General features: G+C 43.2%; 2 protein-coding genes and 1 long non-coding RNA gene across 8 annotated transcripts in view; 1 reads left to right on the top strand and 2 right to left on the bottom strand.

Annotated features, from left to right (window-relative positions):
• LOC311023256 overlaps positions 1–7,914 on the bottom strand; it is a 35,772-nt gene extending 27,858 nt beyond the window's left edge. Inside the window, exon 1 of the long non-coding RNA XR_014598203.1 lies at positions 7,571–7,914. This is a non-coding gene — a long non-coding RNA (uncharacterized lncRNA). The remainder of the gene's footprint in view (positions 1–7,570) is intronic.
• The window catches only part of LOC311023251 (ras GTPase-activating protein 1-like), a 389,455-nt gene that overhangs the window by 126,650 nt on the left and 242,863 nt on the right, over positions 1–19,942 (top strand). The gene's annotated exons all lie outside the window — the stretch shown is intronic.
• mef2cb (myocyte enhancer factor 2cb) overlaps positions 14,059–19,942 on the bottom strand; it is a 69,949-nt gene continuing 64,065 nt past the window's right edge. For all 6 annotated transcript variants that reach the window (XM_084024966.1, XM_084024967.1, XM_084024965.1 and 3 more), the window contains 3 exons: positions 18,627–18,756; positions 18,138–18,273; positions 14,059–17,847 (listed from right to left, as the gene is read on the bottom strand). In XM_084024966.1, the coding sequence (XP_083881092.1) occupies positions 17,505–17,847; positions 18,138–18,273; positions 18,627–18,756 (609 nt within the window). In that variant the 3' untranslated portion in view covers positions 14,059–17,504. The remainder of the gene's footprint in view (positions 17,848–18,137; positions 18,274–18,626; positions 18,757–19,942) is intronic.

Below are 19,942 nucleotides of genomic sequence, written 5' to 3'. Positions count from 1 at the left end.
TTTCTTGCATAGAGCACACTACACACACACACACACACACACACACACACACACACACACACACGAAAACCAGGAATCTGTCCTGCATTGGCAGGGGCTGATGCTGCCATGCGCACGGTGATCTCACCTACCGTTGCCGTGGCGACACCAACCAGAGGGAAAAGCCTTATTGTGTGTGCGCATGCGTGTGTGTGCGTGCTCTTGTGATTGTGACAGAAGCTTGAGCTGGAGGAAGAGGAGGAGGAGGAGGAGGAGGAGGAGGAGAAGGAGGGCCTGCAGGAATTCACATTTTGCCTGGCTTGTTTAAAGGTTTATGCCTCATTCACTTACGACACTTTATCAGGGGGAATAGTGACCGGCCCTTTCAATTATCAAGGCAATAAATTCAGCATGGCTGTCGTTAAAATAGCAGGCCAGTGCTTTAATGGGGAAGGGCCAGTATATGGGAAGGGAAAGGGTGCATGCCAATTAATTTGCATGAGCTTCATAGTGAGGGAAGGAAAGCATGCAGCGCTTCATGCATACACACTCAAACCCTGACGCATGCAGGCAAGCACGCATACTGCACACACGCATGTAGGCGCCACGGCGACCGGCGCACCACTACGCTTATTTCTCTTTAGGCAAACAGCCAAAATAAACTCCCCTACTACCAGCTGGTATTGTTGAATTCTATTAGTGATGAAGAGCTAACTCAGACTAGGGGTCATCTGCTCATCAATGGGTGGCGGTGGCCTGGGTTGCTCCACAGCCATGAATGCACTGAATTCATTACCCCTGGTGCACAGATGGTGTCTGGCTGCCTGTCTCAAGTTCAAGTTCATGTCCAGGAGACACACATACACACACACACACACACAGAGAAAGAGAGAGAGAGACATGGCCCAAGCCAGACAAACAGACGTTGTTGACTGAGACACAGCCATTGTTCCCTTTCATCAACATGATGTAGTGGCCTCACTAGCTATCTGAGACGCCCGGGTCAGTTAATCGACGAAACATACACACATGCAAACACAGACGTACATATGAAGATGGCGCATCTTGCTCCACCACGAGCCTCAGCAGCATGAATACAGCCCTGCGTTTCTACACCGTTAATGTGGAAAAAAACGTTACGACTATAGATAATATGGCAGGTGACTCTTCATGGTAGCTCTGAATGTGACAACTTTTCCTACTGAAAAGGAAGCTGTGTATCGAACCATCTTTGTTACTGCGAAACAATCCGGGAGTAGGCCGCAACGAGCAACAAAAAACACAGCCACGCAACGCACACAATATTCACAATATGGCAGCCGAATGACGACTATATTCAAATCCTTTGTCTGGCAAAGAAATTACCCTGGAACCGACACATATTATAAACCTGCTAGTGCACCTGCCATACACAGCACAGAGGCACAGGGGGAGCACATAAAAAAAGAACTGCGGGCACGCTCACATAAAATATGCTGATTGCCCGTCCAATGAATATGAAAACACCTTCCGTGGTCGCCATGGTTTTGTTACTCAACAAATCACGTGACAACAATGGCTGCGGCGCACTGTATGTGTGAGCGTGGAAGGAGGGCACAGCCGAGCACGTAGCCCCTATTTACTGAGGAGAAGGAAAAGGGACCGTCACCACCCATTTCAACACGCATAGTCAAATGACACGGCCACACACACACACACACACACACACATATATATAAGTATATGAAAATGGTGCACTGGGAAATGAATGGCAGGGCCTTTCTTTCTCACCAACATGCAGGAACACGTCTATAAATAATATTTTGGCCACCTCACACACCAGAAGACACAATTCAGCCTCATTTATAGAGACACAGGGTGGAGTGGAAATGCCCCTTTACACTATCAGGTACGTTTTAAATTTAGATTCCACGTCATCACCACGGATAGAGAATGCAGTTCATTACTTTTAAGGACTCGGGGTAGCAGTCGTTGTCAGTGTTCATAAAAAGCACTAATGTGAACCACCTAAAGTGATGAGATTTACTCAATCTCCAGAGACAGGCAGTAAAGAACATGCAGAACGCCCGCCAACCCATACTGCATCACTCCTCCATGCAGCCCAGGAGTACTGGAAGTGGCTGACGAGGGAGATGCATGCAAGTGTGATTTGCAGGTGTTTGAGACATGTGATGCTGCTCTCTCTCTCCTGGCTACAGTGCATTTCAGCGTTGCGTTGCATTTCCTATTCATCATGTGGACTGAGGTCCTTTTTTATTTGATGCTTCAAACGACCTACATGTTATTGTGGAGGGATAAATGAAGCCTAGTTTAACTTGTGTACACTGACCGAAGCCTCATAACCTCTAAAATTACTGCATCTGATAAGCTTTAATAAAAAATAAACTCAATTACTTGTAAAATAAGTAAACAAACTTTTTTATGAGAGAAGCATATTGAATGTTCTGTTGTAGTAAATGTAGTGAAGGACACAAGGTGGTGCCTTAGTTACAGATCCTAAGTTTTCCCCCCCCCCTGCTCTGTGTTGTCATTTATTTTGGCCCCCAGACTTGGAAACAGTGTTCCCTTTCATAAAGCTAGACAACTATTTCAATCGACTTAAGCGAGGACAATAAGTCTTGTTTTATTCAGCGCTGCTCAACCCAAATTGTGTTCTCAAATTTTTCTTTCGGGTAAACGACCTGGTATTGTATGCCGTCTTTGACAGGCGTCGGGAACAAGAGACGCTAGTTTTGTCTGACGGTGTGAGAAAGTCGGCAAGAGAGCTTTTCAGCGAAGGCGGTGTTGAATTCAGCCACTGTGGCTCTGTTTAACACTGCACTGAATAATTCTCTGTTGCAAAAAAAAAAAAAAAAACCTAAAGTAAACATTCCCTGGATTTCCTGGACTTGAACTATGACTTGATCAGAGATTTTTAAATGTGAAAATTAAAATACATACACACCTTTAACAAGGATACAATGAATGAATTCTCCCAGTGTTAAAACATGTCATTAAAACAATCAGGCATGTCTTTTAAACACGTGGTCTACACCGGAAACTATCATCTGACAGATGCAGATCCAGTGTGTAACAGCCACCTCAGCTGTGTGTATGTGTTAAGGAAAAAACTACATCACGTATAAATAAGCTCAATATAAGTGCAAAATTAAAGCATTAATTAAAGAATACATCCATTGTAAATACTACTGCATTTTTTAATATCTGGGAACGGCCATATGTCCTATATGACCTGTTAAATGTAAGTTATCTAAATAATATATCCTCATAACAAATGTCCTTCCAGTAAAAGTCTCAGATCCGTCCATGGTCAAGTTCAAATACAGACACTGCACATAAATGTCACCTATTGAAATGCCCCAGACTTCTTTATGCAACATTATCTATATATTCTCAGGAGGAGTGCAAGGCGCGCTGGAGTGGGGCCATGAAGGATTACAGAGTTGCAGCACATCCCTTTCAAATTCATAAACTCGCACAGTTTTTAAGATAATGACCCAAAGTCCTCATTATCAGCACAATTGGCGAGACATTACGCATTCAGGACCGTTACTCCTCCAAGTTTAGGAGCGCCGCGTCGGCTGGGGCTGGGAAAACGTCGCCTCTTTCTTTGGGGATGCAGATGAGTCTGGTGCACTTGACGTCTTTTCATGACCCCTGTCGGCCCCCATCCCCCCTCCCCCCCTTCCCAGCCGCTCCAGGCCCTCACGGCGCTGTCTGTCATATTGGGCCTGGGCATGGCATTGCCACTTGCCCCACCGAGCGTGGGAATGGGATCGTCCAGTCGTTCACATCTCCTGCACTGCGGTTAACGGAATCAATTAAGCAGGCCCGACCCCCCCCCCCCCCCCCCCCCCCCCCCCACACACACACACACACACACATTTCCTCAATCCCCTCACTCCCTGCCCCCCTCTTCTCCTCCCTCTTCTGCCACCTCCCTCCTTCCCCTAACCCCACTCCCCCACCTCTCTCTCCCTCTCTCTCCCTCCATTTTTTGTCACTTCAGTATACGTCCTAATTATTGCTGTTTGGGATGCCAGCGCCGTTTCCTGGCCGGACTCGATCATGCTGAAATAAGAAACACACGTGGGTTTCTACAAAAACCACACGAACGTCACCCGTCCGCTCCCATGCGATGCTTAGAATGAGCCGCAAAAACGTCATTTAAAATTAAATAATATTTTTTTAAATCATACCTCACGTTAGCGGATCAAATAGGCTATAAATATTAACATGCAATATCGGAGCTGAAGGGAAGTTTAGAGCGTGTGTGTGAGAGAAAGAGAAAGTGTGTGTGAGAGCGTGTGTGTGTGTTTAAATGTGGATAGGCGAGCGCGCACGTGCACCACAATAATGTACATTATGCTCTCAGGAAAAAAAAGTTATTAATAAAATTAAGGGAAGTGCAAACACACAGCTGTCTCATACGTATATGTACATTGTGAGGGGGCAAAAGGCAAAAATAATGTCAAAATAAAGTCAGTTATATGAAAATCATATCATGTCTAATCCATGGGAAAATGTAAGCATATATCACGAGTCCTCCACAAGTCCTCGACGAGTCTGGAAGTAGTTTTTACTTTCGGTTATCTAGCTTTATGACGAGCAGAACACTCATACAGCTAGATAACCAAAGATAACAACCCACTTCCTAATCTTCAGCAATAATCCACATGTACATTTCCTCTTCTGGTCTCCAAGTTTCCCGTCTCTCCGAACTCAAATATGTTAAACAGAAGTCATCAGCGTCCTTACTCAAGTCACATTCTGCATTATAATCCTTATATTCCCTTTTTGTCATTGAGGGCCACTATTGCACACCCGGCGTAAAAAGACAGCAAATTCTTCGAAAAAATGATATATAATCCCAATGTTAATGTCACATTCACTTGACATTACCCAATATTACTGAGTTGAAGTAGGCCTTGAAAATCGCGGGTAAGGTGCAGTCATCCTTGCACAGGGGCCCTAATTTGCAATGCAAATAGCTCCAATCCCACAAAAGGTTCTTTCGCCTCTATTAAGTCGTTGTGGCAGCAGCAATAGATATCCTGTGAGGCCGGCGGAGAAGAAACACGGCAGAGATGGGGGGGAAATCCGGTTTCCTGTGGAAAGTGCAATAACGGCGAAAGGAAATTACGACGCAAATGTTTCGGATTATGAAGAGAGGAGCTTGTTTTTTGGGGGGCCAAAGGGTGTTAAGTTGTCCGATCACATCCAGCGTGTATTTAAGGGAGAGATAAAGCCGATGACTCTGAGCCAAAGGGTCCGTTCTGCGGGCTGCATGGTCGGTCGGTCTGGAAAGAGTGGAGGGGTGGGGGGGATATGGGCCATCCCCAAACGATAGGGGGGCTGGGGGTGGCCAAAATATGGACCAACCCCAGGGAGGTCAAAGGCCTCGGACCACGACAATGTAACCGCGGTGATGTCATGAAAAAAAAAATCGCAAATGCACCCCGCTATCCATGTACAATCTCCATCCGTTACACTGAGCGCGCAGGGAGAAGTCCGCCTCGCGTCGAGCAGTCTGCACGCACTCTCACACTCACACAGGGACGAAACGGATGGCAGGGAAACCATATGTTGTTGTTTTTTTTACACAGAAAGAGAGCGACTGTTAAGCGATCAGATCTATTAGACAATACAAAATGAAACACGTCTATGGAGAGAGAGAGAGCATCCCGGAGCTGCAGGAGCGCCAATGCAGCTGTTCTATTCGCAATAACACGCTATAGTCGCTCGCTCGCCGCTCCGCTCCGCGTTAAAGAGGCGCCACTGTACGACTCTAATCGCTCTCACGTACTCGGTTCCGCGTCGAAGTCCGTACTAGTCCCCGTGTGTTGTTTTTTCTTTTTTTTTTATTGTTTTGGTTTTTTTAAGGGCTCCTCGTCGCATCCGAAAGGGTAGACTACAATGGGATGCAGGTATGGCTGGCGACGTCGCCTCGCGCGGAATGCAGCTCGAGCGCTTCGCCCGCGTGCGCGTGTGAGTGTGAGTGAACCCGCTCACTTTCTCCCCCCCCCCCCCCCCCCCCACAGAAATGTAAGTAGTTAACCAACAGAACTGGTTTCATATGGTTGGGATCTCTATTGCAAGTGGGTCAACAATAACAAGCGGTGGAACATGTGATGGATCATGCGCAGCAGCGAGCAACTGCAGGACACCAGGTTCCGTTCATGCACAACTTCCATTCTGTGTGGATCGTAAAATACTTCCAAATCTTTTCTTTTTTTGGTGGGGGGGGGTGTCCTCTGACAGTAACCGACTCAATTCATGTGCGCATGCATGTGAGTGAGAGATTGTGAGTGTGTATGCGCATGTGACAAGAGATAAATTAACAGCGTATTATTTGTCAATGGCATCATCAGCTTCTTTTTTTCCCTCCCTTCAGGTGTCTCATTCACTTGCTACAGTTTTCTATCGGGCTCCCAAGTTTCTCCGTCGGTGGGAGGGGCGAGGCAGAGGTGTTTTAATGAGCAGAGGCCTCGGCATCTCAATGAGGGATTACTTACTACAAACAGCACTTTGCCCCTCTAATGTCCAGCCACAGCTATCGCCTTCATATTTCTATATCTCACTCATCCCAAACACATTCTACCTGCAGCTTACGGCAGAAGAATGGGTCCAAATGTCACATTCTCTGTGGAAAATACGTTCATTTACGCATAAATTGTTCATCCAATTATTCTTGCGTGTCATATTTTTTATTTTACACATCCACAATCATAATGTATCCCTGATGCAGAGCTGATGAGCAGTAAACTGTAAGGCCAGCCTGATATCATTAAGATCAACGGTATAAAGCACACCTCATTAGGGTAAAGGGGGCTTCAGAATAGGCCTCCCACACAGAGGCCACGTTTTAATCACAGCACAGCATTTTTTTTAAACTTACAACCAGCTGATCCTCTTATAATTATAACAAGCTCTGTTTCCGTGATTGGTAAGGATACAGTGCTGAGAAGCCAAAAATATGCCAGAAGGGCGCTTTTCTATTCAGAATATTATCTGAATTGTTCGACAAACTGGGCTTTAGAACTCGTGGATAAACAACACAATGAACGCTTTGTATTCAATACATCAAGTGGCGATTTTGGTGACCTTATTCTTTCAATGTAAACCTAACTTATTACTTTTGTAATAAGAGTAACACTTCAACTCGTTTTCTGAAGGGAAATAAAGCTCGTGTGTTTCTGCACGTAAATGAGTCTGTCAATTTTTCTTTTATCATTTCTCTGAAATAATCTCGAACACATCGCTCCCGAAATCCCATTCTCACCCTCTATCGAGTCCACAAGCCGCTGACAGCGTCTCCACTGCTATTATAAGCCGCAAAATAACCATCAAATTGTGCAATATAAAGCAGATAAGCAGAGGTGCGTCTACTGCACACTGTCGAATAAAGTCTAATATAAAAATATATATAAAAGTGGATCAGTTCACACAAACTTCACATTTCATTCGAAATACGAGTCATCAATCCTCCAACAACTTTAAATACAACAACTCCTTATTGATAGCCTCATAATTAACCTTTACGCACACGCAGCCGGTACAAAAAAAAAACAGGCACAAAAGTTGCACTTACTTCCTTAAGGTGAGTCAAATCACTGCAATCGACCAGCAAGTGTCCCAAGCAGGAGAAGCACGGCGGCGTTCAGCTGGGTCCGTGTGTACCTTCATGTGGTATACGTTCCCCTCAAATATCCCAGCCGTTTTATTTGGTGGGGGGGCATCACTTTAAAATTGCCGCTAACACTCAGTAGCCTGCGTTAGGCGTGCTTTGGCTGCTTCTGTGCAAAGCATGAGCATATCCCAAGCACATGATAGACGAAGAGGAGGAGGAGGAGGAGGGAGGGAGGGAAGGAGGGAGGGAGGGAGATGTAGGGAGAGAGACAACTTTCCCATAACGTCTACAAGCACTAAATAGAAAAGTGCATGCACAGTTGAGCCCTCAGAGTGTGCAAGTTTTTTCCCCCCCTGTTGGTGGTGGGGTGGGACGAGGAGGGAGGGGGGGTGATGATGATGATGAGGGGGAGGTGGTGGGAAGAAGGGGGTGGTGGTGGTGGTGGGGGGGTAAAGTCCATCCTTCTGTGTGAGGAGAGGACGTGCTCTGAAATTCAAACAAGTTCCCTCGGTTCTTTTGTTGCACGCACGAACTGAGGCAGCATTGTTCGCGGTCTGGCGTGGACCTCTCCCTCCTTCTCCCTGACCAGGTTACGAAGTGAGCCTCGCAGTCGGGCGGTAATGAATTTGCTGCAGGCGCTTGGCTAACACGCTTTGACAAACGGAACGCATTTACCGGTTTTCAGACAGAGGGGAAATGATTTGTTACATGCAATTCCCAAACTAAGTCTAGAATGAGCTCCATAATAAAAAAAAGAGAAAAAAGGCAACAACGCCGCCGCTTTAAACTTCATTCGCGGTGTTTTGATTGGATCTCTGCGTCCAGTATGGGCCTATAGTGGACTTATGAATTTAACCTTTCTCCCAGTAGCCTAAAAAGAGGTAATCTTATAAGTCACACGCACACAAGCTCGCGTGCCCCCTTCTCACGGGCGCGCGCACACACACAGCCTTGAGATGAGGAAAGAAAGATAAGAGAAATCTTTCACTCACAAAAAAAGTTAGAATGAGGTGACCTACTTGTCAGTAGCCTACCAGTAGCCAGCTAATCCACTTGGTGATGACATAGCCTACTTTTTTTTGTTTTTGTGAATATGTTATAATGCTTGACTTTCTTTTTTTTTTTTTAAGCGCTCTACTCCGCAAGAATACCACTTCTGTCTGTCTTTAGCGCAAACGTCTGTTATTTCCACAGCATAACTATCACACAGGCTCGAAAAAATACATTTTTAATGTTCTATGTCTGAATGCCTAAAGGAAAATATAATATAAATGTCAGAAAACCACCATGTGACTGAGAAGACAGCAACCAGGGAACGCCAAGCATCCTCTCTCACATTACACCCCCCTTCTTTGCCTAATTGCAGGCGTATCCGTTAGATTCACGTTTTAGTTTAACAGCGAGGGCACGTTCAATGACGTAGACAAGCATATCAGCTACGTGCAGCCATATTTAAATACATCAAGGCAATTAGCGCATCAAAATATGCAAATCCCGCTTACTACATAGTCCGCCCGGCCGCAGTCGGAGTAATTCCCCCCCCCCAGCCGGTTCTTGGCTGTTTGATTGTCGTTTTGAAAGCCAACATATTGTTTGTTTTTTCCAAGAGGCTTCGTTTGTGTGAACGGGACAGACGGGAGCGACGGAGAGAAGGGGAACCGTGGCTCCTGCGTGGAAAACCGCCCATGCGTAATGAGACGACCCGCTCCGCCATGCTCAATTCTCCGACGCCGTTGGCTCTGGTGTGCGTATTATTTTTAATATTGATGCATATTCAGTGGATATAGATTTGCATTACACATTCATTTCTTTTCACGTGCTTTTTTTTTGCGTGGAGGTCGATGTAAAGCCCTTGTTCATCCTGTTACAAGCGAGGACCTTTATTACCGTAAATCTCATATTTGCGGGATAATGTGATGTTGACCGCGGCGCAGCGATATCGGCGGCACTGTGGTCATAACGGTTAGGATTCTCTTTCATTTGAATGATGTAAATCGACCGGGGATCGGATGCATGCATGAACAAAGAGCTCTCCGGTGGGCAAACAATGGAGCGGAGACGGACGGAGGTGATGCCGAGGAGGTGATGCTACTTAGTCACGACTGGCTCGGAACCAGAGGAGGACACAGGCGCTGGGGAAACTAACAACCCCCCTCCCAAAAGTCTCCTGCCCAGTTTGTAAGAAACCCAGTGACGCAGCGCTGACATTTAGGCGACAATCACTCAGGCTGTCTCCTCGGTGTCCGTGCACGCGCACAGTGGTGCCAGGGACGAGCGTGCGCATGCGAGTGCAGTGCGCCCGAGAGAAATATATATGTGCAATTACCAGATAATATAAAAACAGAAGGCACACATTTCTATTCAAGTTTCTCTACTTGTATGTGGTTGAATGTTGCATCCGCGTCTCCACGAAGTCAGAAATGAAAAACTCACCTTTTAAATGCAGAGCATCCGCCGGTGCCGCCGCTGGAACTCGGTGCTTGGTGACGGGCGACGTTTTCTATCAAGTTGGTGGGACGTTTTTGCAAACTTTGCGGTATCAGCCGAAGCAGGTGCGCGTCCCCATAGACAAGCCCCCTCGTCATGGAGCCTTGCTCTTAAACTGCTCGTGGCTCAGTGGTCAGGCTGGCTCACGTAAAGATATTCAAAGCCACGGGAGTCCGTTACCCCACCTATCCTGCTCGCTCTAAAAAGTCATATTTATTGTGAAATATTGGAATATTATGGGAGTTTAATTAGTCATAGCGTCGTCTGCGTTTTCAGCACCAACTGTTAGAATAAAACACACCTTCGCGTGCCTTCAAAATGAAAAGCTCGTCAAGTTTTTAGATCAAATCAAATTGTAATTCTTCCAATCGGATACAGATCTGTTTGTGTGATGACCTTTGAGGGATCGGGGAAGTTGGTGTGAGGTGGTGTGTGATTTAACTACCTCTTGTTCTTTCGATTGGCTTCTCATTAAAAAAGGATCAGTTCGTTAACACCACTTCTCTCTGGGAAAAGTGGACCTTCAACATTAGCAGAGTAAATCACACGAGGTCTTTTATTCACTTCATTTTTTTTTTTTTTTAAACCACTATATTAATCTTGACCACAGACAGGTCCAGAGTCTGGGATGGGAGTTGGAGTGCGCTTGTTCACGGATCCTCATTTGAATCATGAATAGGAGAGACATAATTTATGGATAATCGGATATCTCTGTTCCATGTTGGTAAAACGACTTGATTGCGTTTAACATCATTTCACGGTATTAAGTGATGAGTCAGCCACCAGGCCGCGTGTCCGAGTCACAGAAAAACAGCGTTTGCGTTTGAAAACAACAAAAATGTACAAATGCTTTCCATGTGGAGATGTAATAATAATTCGTCTTAATATTTCATTTAAAACGAGGCAAAAAAAGCGTCAGCGATAATTTTGTTTCTCTCCAGAAATCACCAGCGAGGCAGAAATAATATATTAAAATGCATATATTCTCTCCAGTTAGTGGCCAGAATTCAGCTTATGATGCAGTTTGTACAGGAACAGGCGAGCACGATGGAATGTTGAAATTGTTGAAATGAAACAGGTCCAAGTTATAGATGCAGCCATGCTATGATTTTTCAGTAGCATACCTGTGGTAAAGGTGTCATGTGTCTCGTGCACCGATGAACACGTGTGACCTTTTTAGAAAAAGGGAACAAGCAGAAGTCCGTGTGTATTATATGTATAAATCGACTATATTTTTATTATTATTATATGATTATGTCGTCACATTTTTTTTATTTGTGTCCTTATTTTTATAATATTCATCTAAATCTAAAATGTAAAAACATTGTGTCGATTTAAATGGAGGAATATACACATATATATTATATATCATTCACTCTAAAGGCAGAAAAAATAACCCTGAAGCAGTTAGTGGAGAATACACAGACTTGTTTGTTCCTGTTCGATCTACATGGAGACTGAGGACGAGGAGGGAGAAGGTTGGGCTACTAGAAGACTAAATTGTGACATCTAGTGGTGGTTTTGGAGACTGCAGATGATGAAAACGTAGCCAGCCTGCGCGGTCACAGAAGCTGCAAAATCATGCTGTTGTAGTTCAGGTTTCTTAAACCATTATTAATAACAATTCTCCTTATTTGATCATTTTTTACTATTAATTAATTTAAATATGCCATCGTGTTTTGCTTCATGTTATTTAGTTCGGGCCTTTAATGTCCTCGTTCTTTCTATCTGACCTTATTCTTGTTTTTCTTATTCGCCTCCTATCTGTGGCGTTTAACACGAGATTGATCAGATTTAAGGAACCTGTGTGCCGAGTTTCAGCATCAGTCTGACCTTTGGAGAAACTGTGAGAACTGTTGTCACAAACGATTATTTCTGACATATAATAAATGATACTGTGCCTCACTGACTCTATCAGCCTTCTACACCACAGGCGACTGGAATTAACCCCCTCAAACGCACTAGACGTGTAATAAAGCAGTGGAGGGACTGATTAAAACCACACACACACACACACACACACACACACACACACACACACACACACACACACACACACACACACACACACACACACACGCACACAAATCCAGTGTGGACCCTCGATGCTACAAGGCCCGTCATGTGTTGAGGAACCAGGAACCTGATGAGAAATAGGGGAGATAATGTGGAACCGTTATAGTATAACGATATAAAAACACATTAATTAACGATATTATGTATCGTTAAAGTGACGTCATATAAACCGACAGTTGAGTGTCGTAAATCCAAGTATTATATGGCGTTTTTGAGAAAATGATTTTTCGATTGCAGCCTGCTGTAGACTGTGAAAGCATTTCACCCAAATGATGATTTCGTTATCTTCGATTTTGTGCCCAATTGTAATGATAAAGGCACGTGTTTGTATCTGGAGTTACATTCCTTGTGAGATAAAAAGAGAATGATAATCCAAATGGCGTTTAATCTGCTCCCCTGAGGCAAGGTTATAACACAACTTTCCATTTTCTCCTGTTTTTGCGTTTTGAAAAAAAAAAGAAGAAAGAATGAAGACTCGAGTATAATGACTATTCACTTTTTTTCAGATGGAAATTCAAACTCTTAAATTAATAATTGAGTGGAAAGAGAGGCAAAAAGACACAATAAAGCTGGATTTCAATTGGGATATTTCGAATGAATGCATTATGTTTCTTTTACAATCATAAAACATAAAGTAATGAATCATTGATGATGAATAGTGTTTAGATTTACTTCATCGCAGGCCGACAGTTACAGGTACTTTAACGCGCCATAACACATGTTTTTAAATCACTCAATGTGGTTGATGGCACTGATTCAAATAAAGAGGACACGGGGCTCCGAGTTTATAAATATGTATTTCATAATTTAAAGATGAACGTATGTTCGGTTTGTCAGCCTGACTAGATAAAGGTTTGAGTCACTTTTAATGTCGTGAGCCTGGTTTTTTCTACTCAGAATTTCATTTCCAAGACGGTAACGAAAAAACAAAAATCATAGGAATTATTTCATCCTATAAAATATAACAATATGGATAAACTGCTTTTAGGGAATAGAAAAGGATGAAAAACTCGCTAACGAATTTCACTGGACGTTTCGTTACGAAAACAAAAAATATAATCATGGTTTTGGGGATGTTTTAAAATAAAATCTATACCCGAAAGAAACACTTTAATTTTAGGTAAAGAAAAATATGAAAATGCGAAAAAACACAGCTTGGGTGAAATGGGTGAAATAAAAATAAAAACGATCTAATAAGTGTTATAAGTGCGCATTGATAACGTCGTTCACTCACACCGGCATCTCTTAATACTTATTGTATTTCCAGAAGCCAGAAATGCGTCATCCACTGTCATTAGTGTTAAATACGCAGTTCTTAACATCTCCACTACAGTTTCTGTGCGTCAGGCAGTCCCACATCTACGGGGTTACACCAACACAACAACAGGATTTTATTACTGAATGAGGCATTTCGTCCTTTTCCTACTTTCTTCTTCTTTTTCTTCTTCTCCACAAAAAAATAGTTGTTGCATTTTGAATGTGTACATTTCCACATGTCTTTGATGAGGAGATCACTGTGTTTGCATTGTTTATGAACACGTGTGTTTCCCTGTTAATGTGGCAGGATGTATCAGTGAGAGATGATGATGAAACTGTAAACCTTAGCTTTAAATGTCAGCCTTCAGTATAAATACGGATGTCACAAAGACACATTTTGTCAAATGTAAATTGAAGTAAATGTGAAAATGATGCCGTTGTCATTATTTCAATGTCATACGCCGTCTTGTGAAGCTGCTTTATGGCGCCGTGCACTTCTACTCGTGGAAGATTTTCATGTTGACATATTGTTTTTTTTGAGTCTGCACTGTATGAAAGTAGAGCCACCGATTTGGAGATGCATGCAGAAACAAGTCAAACACAATGAAATCACACCAAGTCACATCAGGATAACTAAGAAAGCCAGTAACTTTACTGAAATCTCTGCAAAATACAAATAGCCTTCCCCTCCAGCAGAGGAGACTTTTATTCCATCCCCATACGTTTTTCACTACATACAGCTGAATCAAGTCCCTTGAGTTACAGAGATGTGGATTTAATTTAATACCATCTTCGTCTCAAGTGGCGACAAAGGCCAGCTTATGCCGCTGAAAAGCCGCTCTCGCGTTCCAGAAAACATTAGTTCCAAACCTAACCCCCGTTTTCAGGTTTATACAAGCTACATTTGATACTACAGACTGACTTTTTAAGCATTTTTAACATATTACTCTTTTTAAAAAATGTATTTTTCAGCTTTTTGAATACAACTTAAATAAACCACAAACACAGTGGAGCAACAAAGAATCCCATGTGAATGTAGGGACCTGGAGCAATGGTATTACATGGTTATTACACATGGCTGTACAGGTGTACGGTCTCCCCCCCTTTTTCACTGCAAGTGACTTCTCAAAACATCAGCTGAGGTACTGCTTGGATCAATTTTGAGGTACCAACATTCAGACTATTATAATAATGACATGAACAACTGATCAACAGGTGATGAAAAAGAACGCCTTCAAATTTAACAAACACAAGAGAGAAAAAAAAAAAGATAGAAAGTTTTCTGTGTCTTTGGTTCAAATTATTGTCAAAACTGCAGCAGTGTATTCAACGGTCAGGACATGTTGGCATTATTTCAATCAGTGAGCAAGTAGCACGGTAATTAGTGTGTAGCAGGCTGTGAGCAAGTGGACGGCAAGCATGCGCTCCACATGATCACCACCAATTACAACTTGCAAAATACAAAATGTGTTTTTGAGTGTCGCCTTTTCAAAGCACGGGGAGAAAAACGAGCAACAGAACAGGTAAATCCTTGCGGTCGATATCGACATCTACGGCTACATTTGACTGACTGAAATTGAAATGTGAAACCAATTGTACATTTGAGCAAATTCTTTTATTGTCTTGTTTCAATGCTTGCAAAAACCATAAATGAATGTGAAAATAAAGTTGAGTTTACAACACAGAAATGCCACTGGCTTTGGTTTATCCACACTTATGCTGCCTGAAACATCATGTTTATTTTTTCCTCAACCTTTTTGTATTGAATTTAAAAAAAAAAAAAAAAAATAACAGAAGAACACCATTATAGAGGCTCTGCCCCTGTTTGACTACACAGACTGTATACAGTAACAACATAGTGAACCTGCATGAAATATGCACATAGAAATATTATAACACTTAAGTGACAGCAGATACGGGAGTGGGAGGCAGAGAGATATGTGGCTAGTTTCATTGTTTAACAAAAAAAAAAGAGTAAATCAAAACAGCTATTTATTTCAAACAAACAATTGTGCTTCTTTCATACCAGCATGATCAATTTGTCCTCGTGTATCTGACGCTGAACCATCTGACATGCGGTAAATGATGTGGAACCCTGTTCTGAAGAGTGGAACATGAGGAGTCAACAGGACGACGCCGGATCAAATTAGGTTTGCATCTGATCGGGGGATAATTAATCGGCAACGCCACAATTACATTACACAAATATGATTCAAAAGAAAAACCGGTACAGATCGGCTGAGACTGCGGAGACGATTTGAAACGGAAACCGAACGTTGGTAATGTCAAAAAACATGTTTTTATGAGATTACGCAAATTAAATTAGATCATTAAGGCTAAGAATGAAACATCTGATGCATTCAAGTGCATCTAAACAGGGGATTGAGGGGTCAGTCATATTTCCTCATCAGCGTGACAGTCGTGTGTCCACATTTATCTCTGTGTCGTCCCCCCAGTTCCAGTCTCATGACATTTTCCACTAACAGGTTGTGTTTCAGCATCCAGGCCCGTCTTTCCCTCCGACACACAAACCCTGGCAATGCTTTCCAGCTGGTTTTTAAGGTTCGACTAAATACACGCCTGAACAGCACCGTTCACGGCTCAAATGAAACAAAACCAGACAACATGTGCAACCGCACATAGAAACTCCACTAAGAAACCAACAAAAAAAAATCATTAGTATATATATTTATATATTAGAAAGCTATACACAAGCATGTTAATTTCACAGATTTTTTTTTAAAGAATCTTAATATTACCATTATTATATATATAATTAGAAATACACGTTTAAAAACAAACCTCTACAAAGATAAAACAGTTCAGCGAAGCATTGGATCTCAGTCTGGTTTTAATGGCTTAGGGCAGCGGAGCCCTGTCATTTCCCCTCGGGGCGAACTATCCATCTCTTATTAGCAAAGCTATCAAAAAACACATTCTGGCTTATAGAAACTACAAAAAGCCACAAAAATGCTTTGCATTGTATTCCTTTCATATGAAAATATAAGCAAGTGTATCGTACAATTGTTTTTTATTTTTCCATTTTTTGTTTATTAATACTGAATATTAATACTAGGATCCAGAGTTTTCTTGATTACACTAACGCAGCTCTTAGATCAAAGGGTGGTCCTCGCTCCGTTCTTTAAGGGGAGCGCTAAAATCATCGAAGGTTCCACGCGTCTAGCATTGGGTCTGCCCTGTTTACCTGTACAATCCTTCAAATGTTGCATAATAGCTTTTTCATTGAGTGAGTAAATAAATCTTGTAATGTCTGGCAACTTTTTGACCCCTGCCCTTCCCCCCCCTTGACCCTCTATTTACATAAATACGTTGAACCTGCAACATGACATCATCTAATGTTAACACACATTTTTGCAAGGGAGAACTGCAGAGAAGGTATATAGCAATGAAACCAACACTGTACACATGTATTGTCTGTCCAACTCAAGTGCGAAGGTGTTTTCCATTGGACACGCTCACTCTCATGTTAATGTTTTTTTTTTTTTTTTTTTCCTTGTTGTTTCTAGTCACTGATATATCGCTGAGGCAAAGTGAAAGTACGTTTTATGAAACAGAGTACCTGACTATTTTTTTTGTTTATTTGTTGATATGCATATATGTACACATACACACACGTGTAAAGATATATGCATACGTGATTCTTTTTATCCACACACAATACAATTTATGCATAGTTCCCCAACAAAAATAGCCCCGGATCCCGTCCCAACCAAAACCCACCCTCCCAAACCCCCATAACAACACCCCACTGGTTTATATAATGTCAATATGTATAGCACACACACTCAGCAAAAAGAAAAAAAAAAAAAAAAAACGAAAATTTAAAAAAAGGAAAAGAAATTACAAACATATTTTTGAAAAGGGATGTCCCTTTCCTTTCCTTCAGCGTTAAAGAGATAAAAGGAGGGAGGCCGTGGGGTTGGGTGGTGAGTGACTCGTGATATCGAGTGAGAGGAGGAAGAGGAGCTGACTCGGGGAGGGGGGGGCATCGTAACGCTGCGTTGTCGGGGGGCTCAGGGTAACTCGGGGGCACTGCCGGGGGAGGACAGAGCTATCATGTCGCCCATCCCTCTGACAGGCGCACCCGTTTGATGGAGGGGCTCTCGCGCTCGTCCAGGGAGGGCCGGCCCAGTCCCAGAGGTGAGTGGAACTCATTCCTGTGCTCATCGCGGTCGCTGCCCTCGTGGGAGCTGCTACAACTGCTCAGGCTATCAACTGGGGAGCGTCCCGAGTCCTGGCGGGACGAGGGGTTCTGGGGTTGTGGTACCCCGCCGTAGCCCCCCGTGCTGCTGGTGCGATCTCTAGGAGGAGAAACAGGTTCGGACTTGATGTGCAGGCTTTGAGCAGAGGGCAGGGAGAGATTTGAACCCTGACATAAGTGAGAGCTAGAGCAATTTCTGTAGGAAGGAAAGGAAACGCATAGGGGTTACAGAGTTACAGAGCAAGAAACAAAAGTGATTTTAAAGTGTGTCACACGCAAAACATGCACGAAAGCATGCACACACACACACGTACGTACACTCGTGTTCGTGAAAACAGGGAGGTGTGATATTTGTGTTGGACGTTGCAAGTGGAAGTTGAAAAATAGTGGCGTATGGAAAAAAAATAAATAATATTCTTGTGTTTATGTGTTACATCATGCATTTCACAACAGCACAACACCTCGAATTAGGCTCAGTGCACTCACCCTAGCTGGCCGAGGGCTGAATGCTGCATGTTCTGAAGGTGTTGCTGTTGCCAGCCGCTCATTGAGCCGAGGTGAAGGGAGCTGCCGCTGTTGAAGCCAGACAGGGAGGACAGGTCTGCACTATTCAGGGAATACTCTGCAAACACACAGGGAGAGCAGGATGAAGATTGCAGGTTGGTCAAAAGAAGTTCCAGCCAAAGTGGCGAAGAGAACGGCAGCTCTGATAAAAGCTGCTGTGATGGTACGGCGGTGTGACAATTGCGCCCTCTGCTGGTACACTGTTGTATAACACTTACATTTGAGACTTGGGTTTCAAAAGCAACACATTTACTTGAAAGTCAAATAATAATTTTTACACATGATCTTCTTGAATTGTTGGTATATTTGTGTATAGGTGGACACTATATAAGGCTACATCATCTAATACATTTAATAGAATGTGTGAATGGACAAATGCACATTACATTATAAAGATGACACAGTACATACCGGTACCATAAGAAGTAGAGATGGCAGATGGGTAACCGCCCATGCCTTGTCCTGGAAGAGTGGGAGTTGCTACCGATACCACTGGGGTGGCCAATGACTGAGCAGACTGGGAGTTGTTTATTCTCTGGTTCTGTGACAGAGGAAGGGAGGACACAGAGAGCAAGAGAGAGATGGGAGACGCTTGAGAACATGAAATTAACTCGCAGACAAAACAAACAAAAAAACTGCAATAAACCAAGAAAGTTTTTTTTTTCATCTCTTTTTTTCGCTCAACAGATGCTGAGAGAATGAATGTGATGCCAACTTCAGGGGAAATTAATCACTTGACATGCGGCACGGCTGAACCCTGCCAACCCTATCATTTACCACCATTTCCGAGGGCCCACTGTCGCTATAGTAACACCATCGGTCTCCAAGGCAACGCAGGGTAGCGACGGCAAGGGAGAGACACTTTACTGTAGCACGAGGGGAGGGTTTTGGTTGAAAATAATGGAGGTTTGATGCAAAATGAAAGAGTGCTCTTTTTTTTTTTCGTCTTTCATTTCTACATTGTGAGTAATAAAAGCTGTGAGCTGTACGCGTGCGGTGCGAGACTCCACACGCAGGCAGAAAGATAAAAGGAAGAAAGGGAGGATACACAAGGGCGAAGGCAGAAAAGAGGCCAGGCTGCTCTTACTCTGCCACACCACTGGATGGCACTATGTGCCCTCACAAAAAAATCTCATAAGAAGCCTTCAGCAGAGTCAGCAACAATAAAGGTGAAAGTTACTCCGGAGTCAAGACCGTTTTTCCTCCAGAAACGCTGCGTCTGGATGTAATATCTCTCTGTAGCGATGAATTAAAATGAATGCAAATGAAGACGTCAGATTGAGGCGACTGGAACGCTCGCAGTTCTACAAGAAAACCTTTTAAGGCTGTTCTGATTTCTAAATCTGAGCAGCAGTCTGACTTACCAATAGCAGATCGACATCCTCGGACTGACGGCATTAAGAGGGGAGGGTGATAGATTGAAATTAGTGAGTGCGAGTGAGAAAATAGAAGTGGTAGCTGTGTGGATCTAGGGATGGAGGAGCTCTAGGATGTACTATTGTAACTATAGACACTTTATATAAAACAGAGAGGGATCCTAATTTCTAAGCATCGTACGCATACAGACACAGCAGACGAAACTGACAGAATATCAGACTTGGGCCAAAGAAGAAGCTGAACATGGGAGAAAAACAAACAAAAAAAAGTTCAAGCCTATCAAAAACATAACCTCATCAACCCAAGTCTGATATGGAGAGATGAAAGCAGCAGAGGGGACATGAAAGGAA

This window comes from Eutrigla gurnardus (genome assembly GCF_963514095.1).
Source record: "Eutrigla gurnardus genome assembly, chromosome: 13".
NCBI lineage: Eukaryota > Metazoa > Chordata > Actinopteri > Perciformes > Triglidae > Eutrigla > Eutrigla gurnardus.
This window is presented reverse-complemented; position numbering and strand designations above follow the sequence as displayed.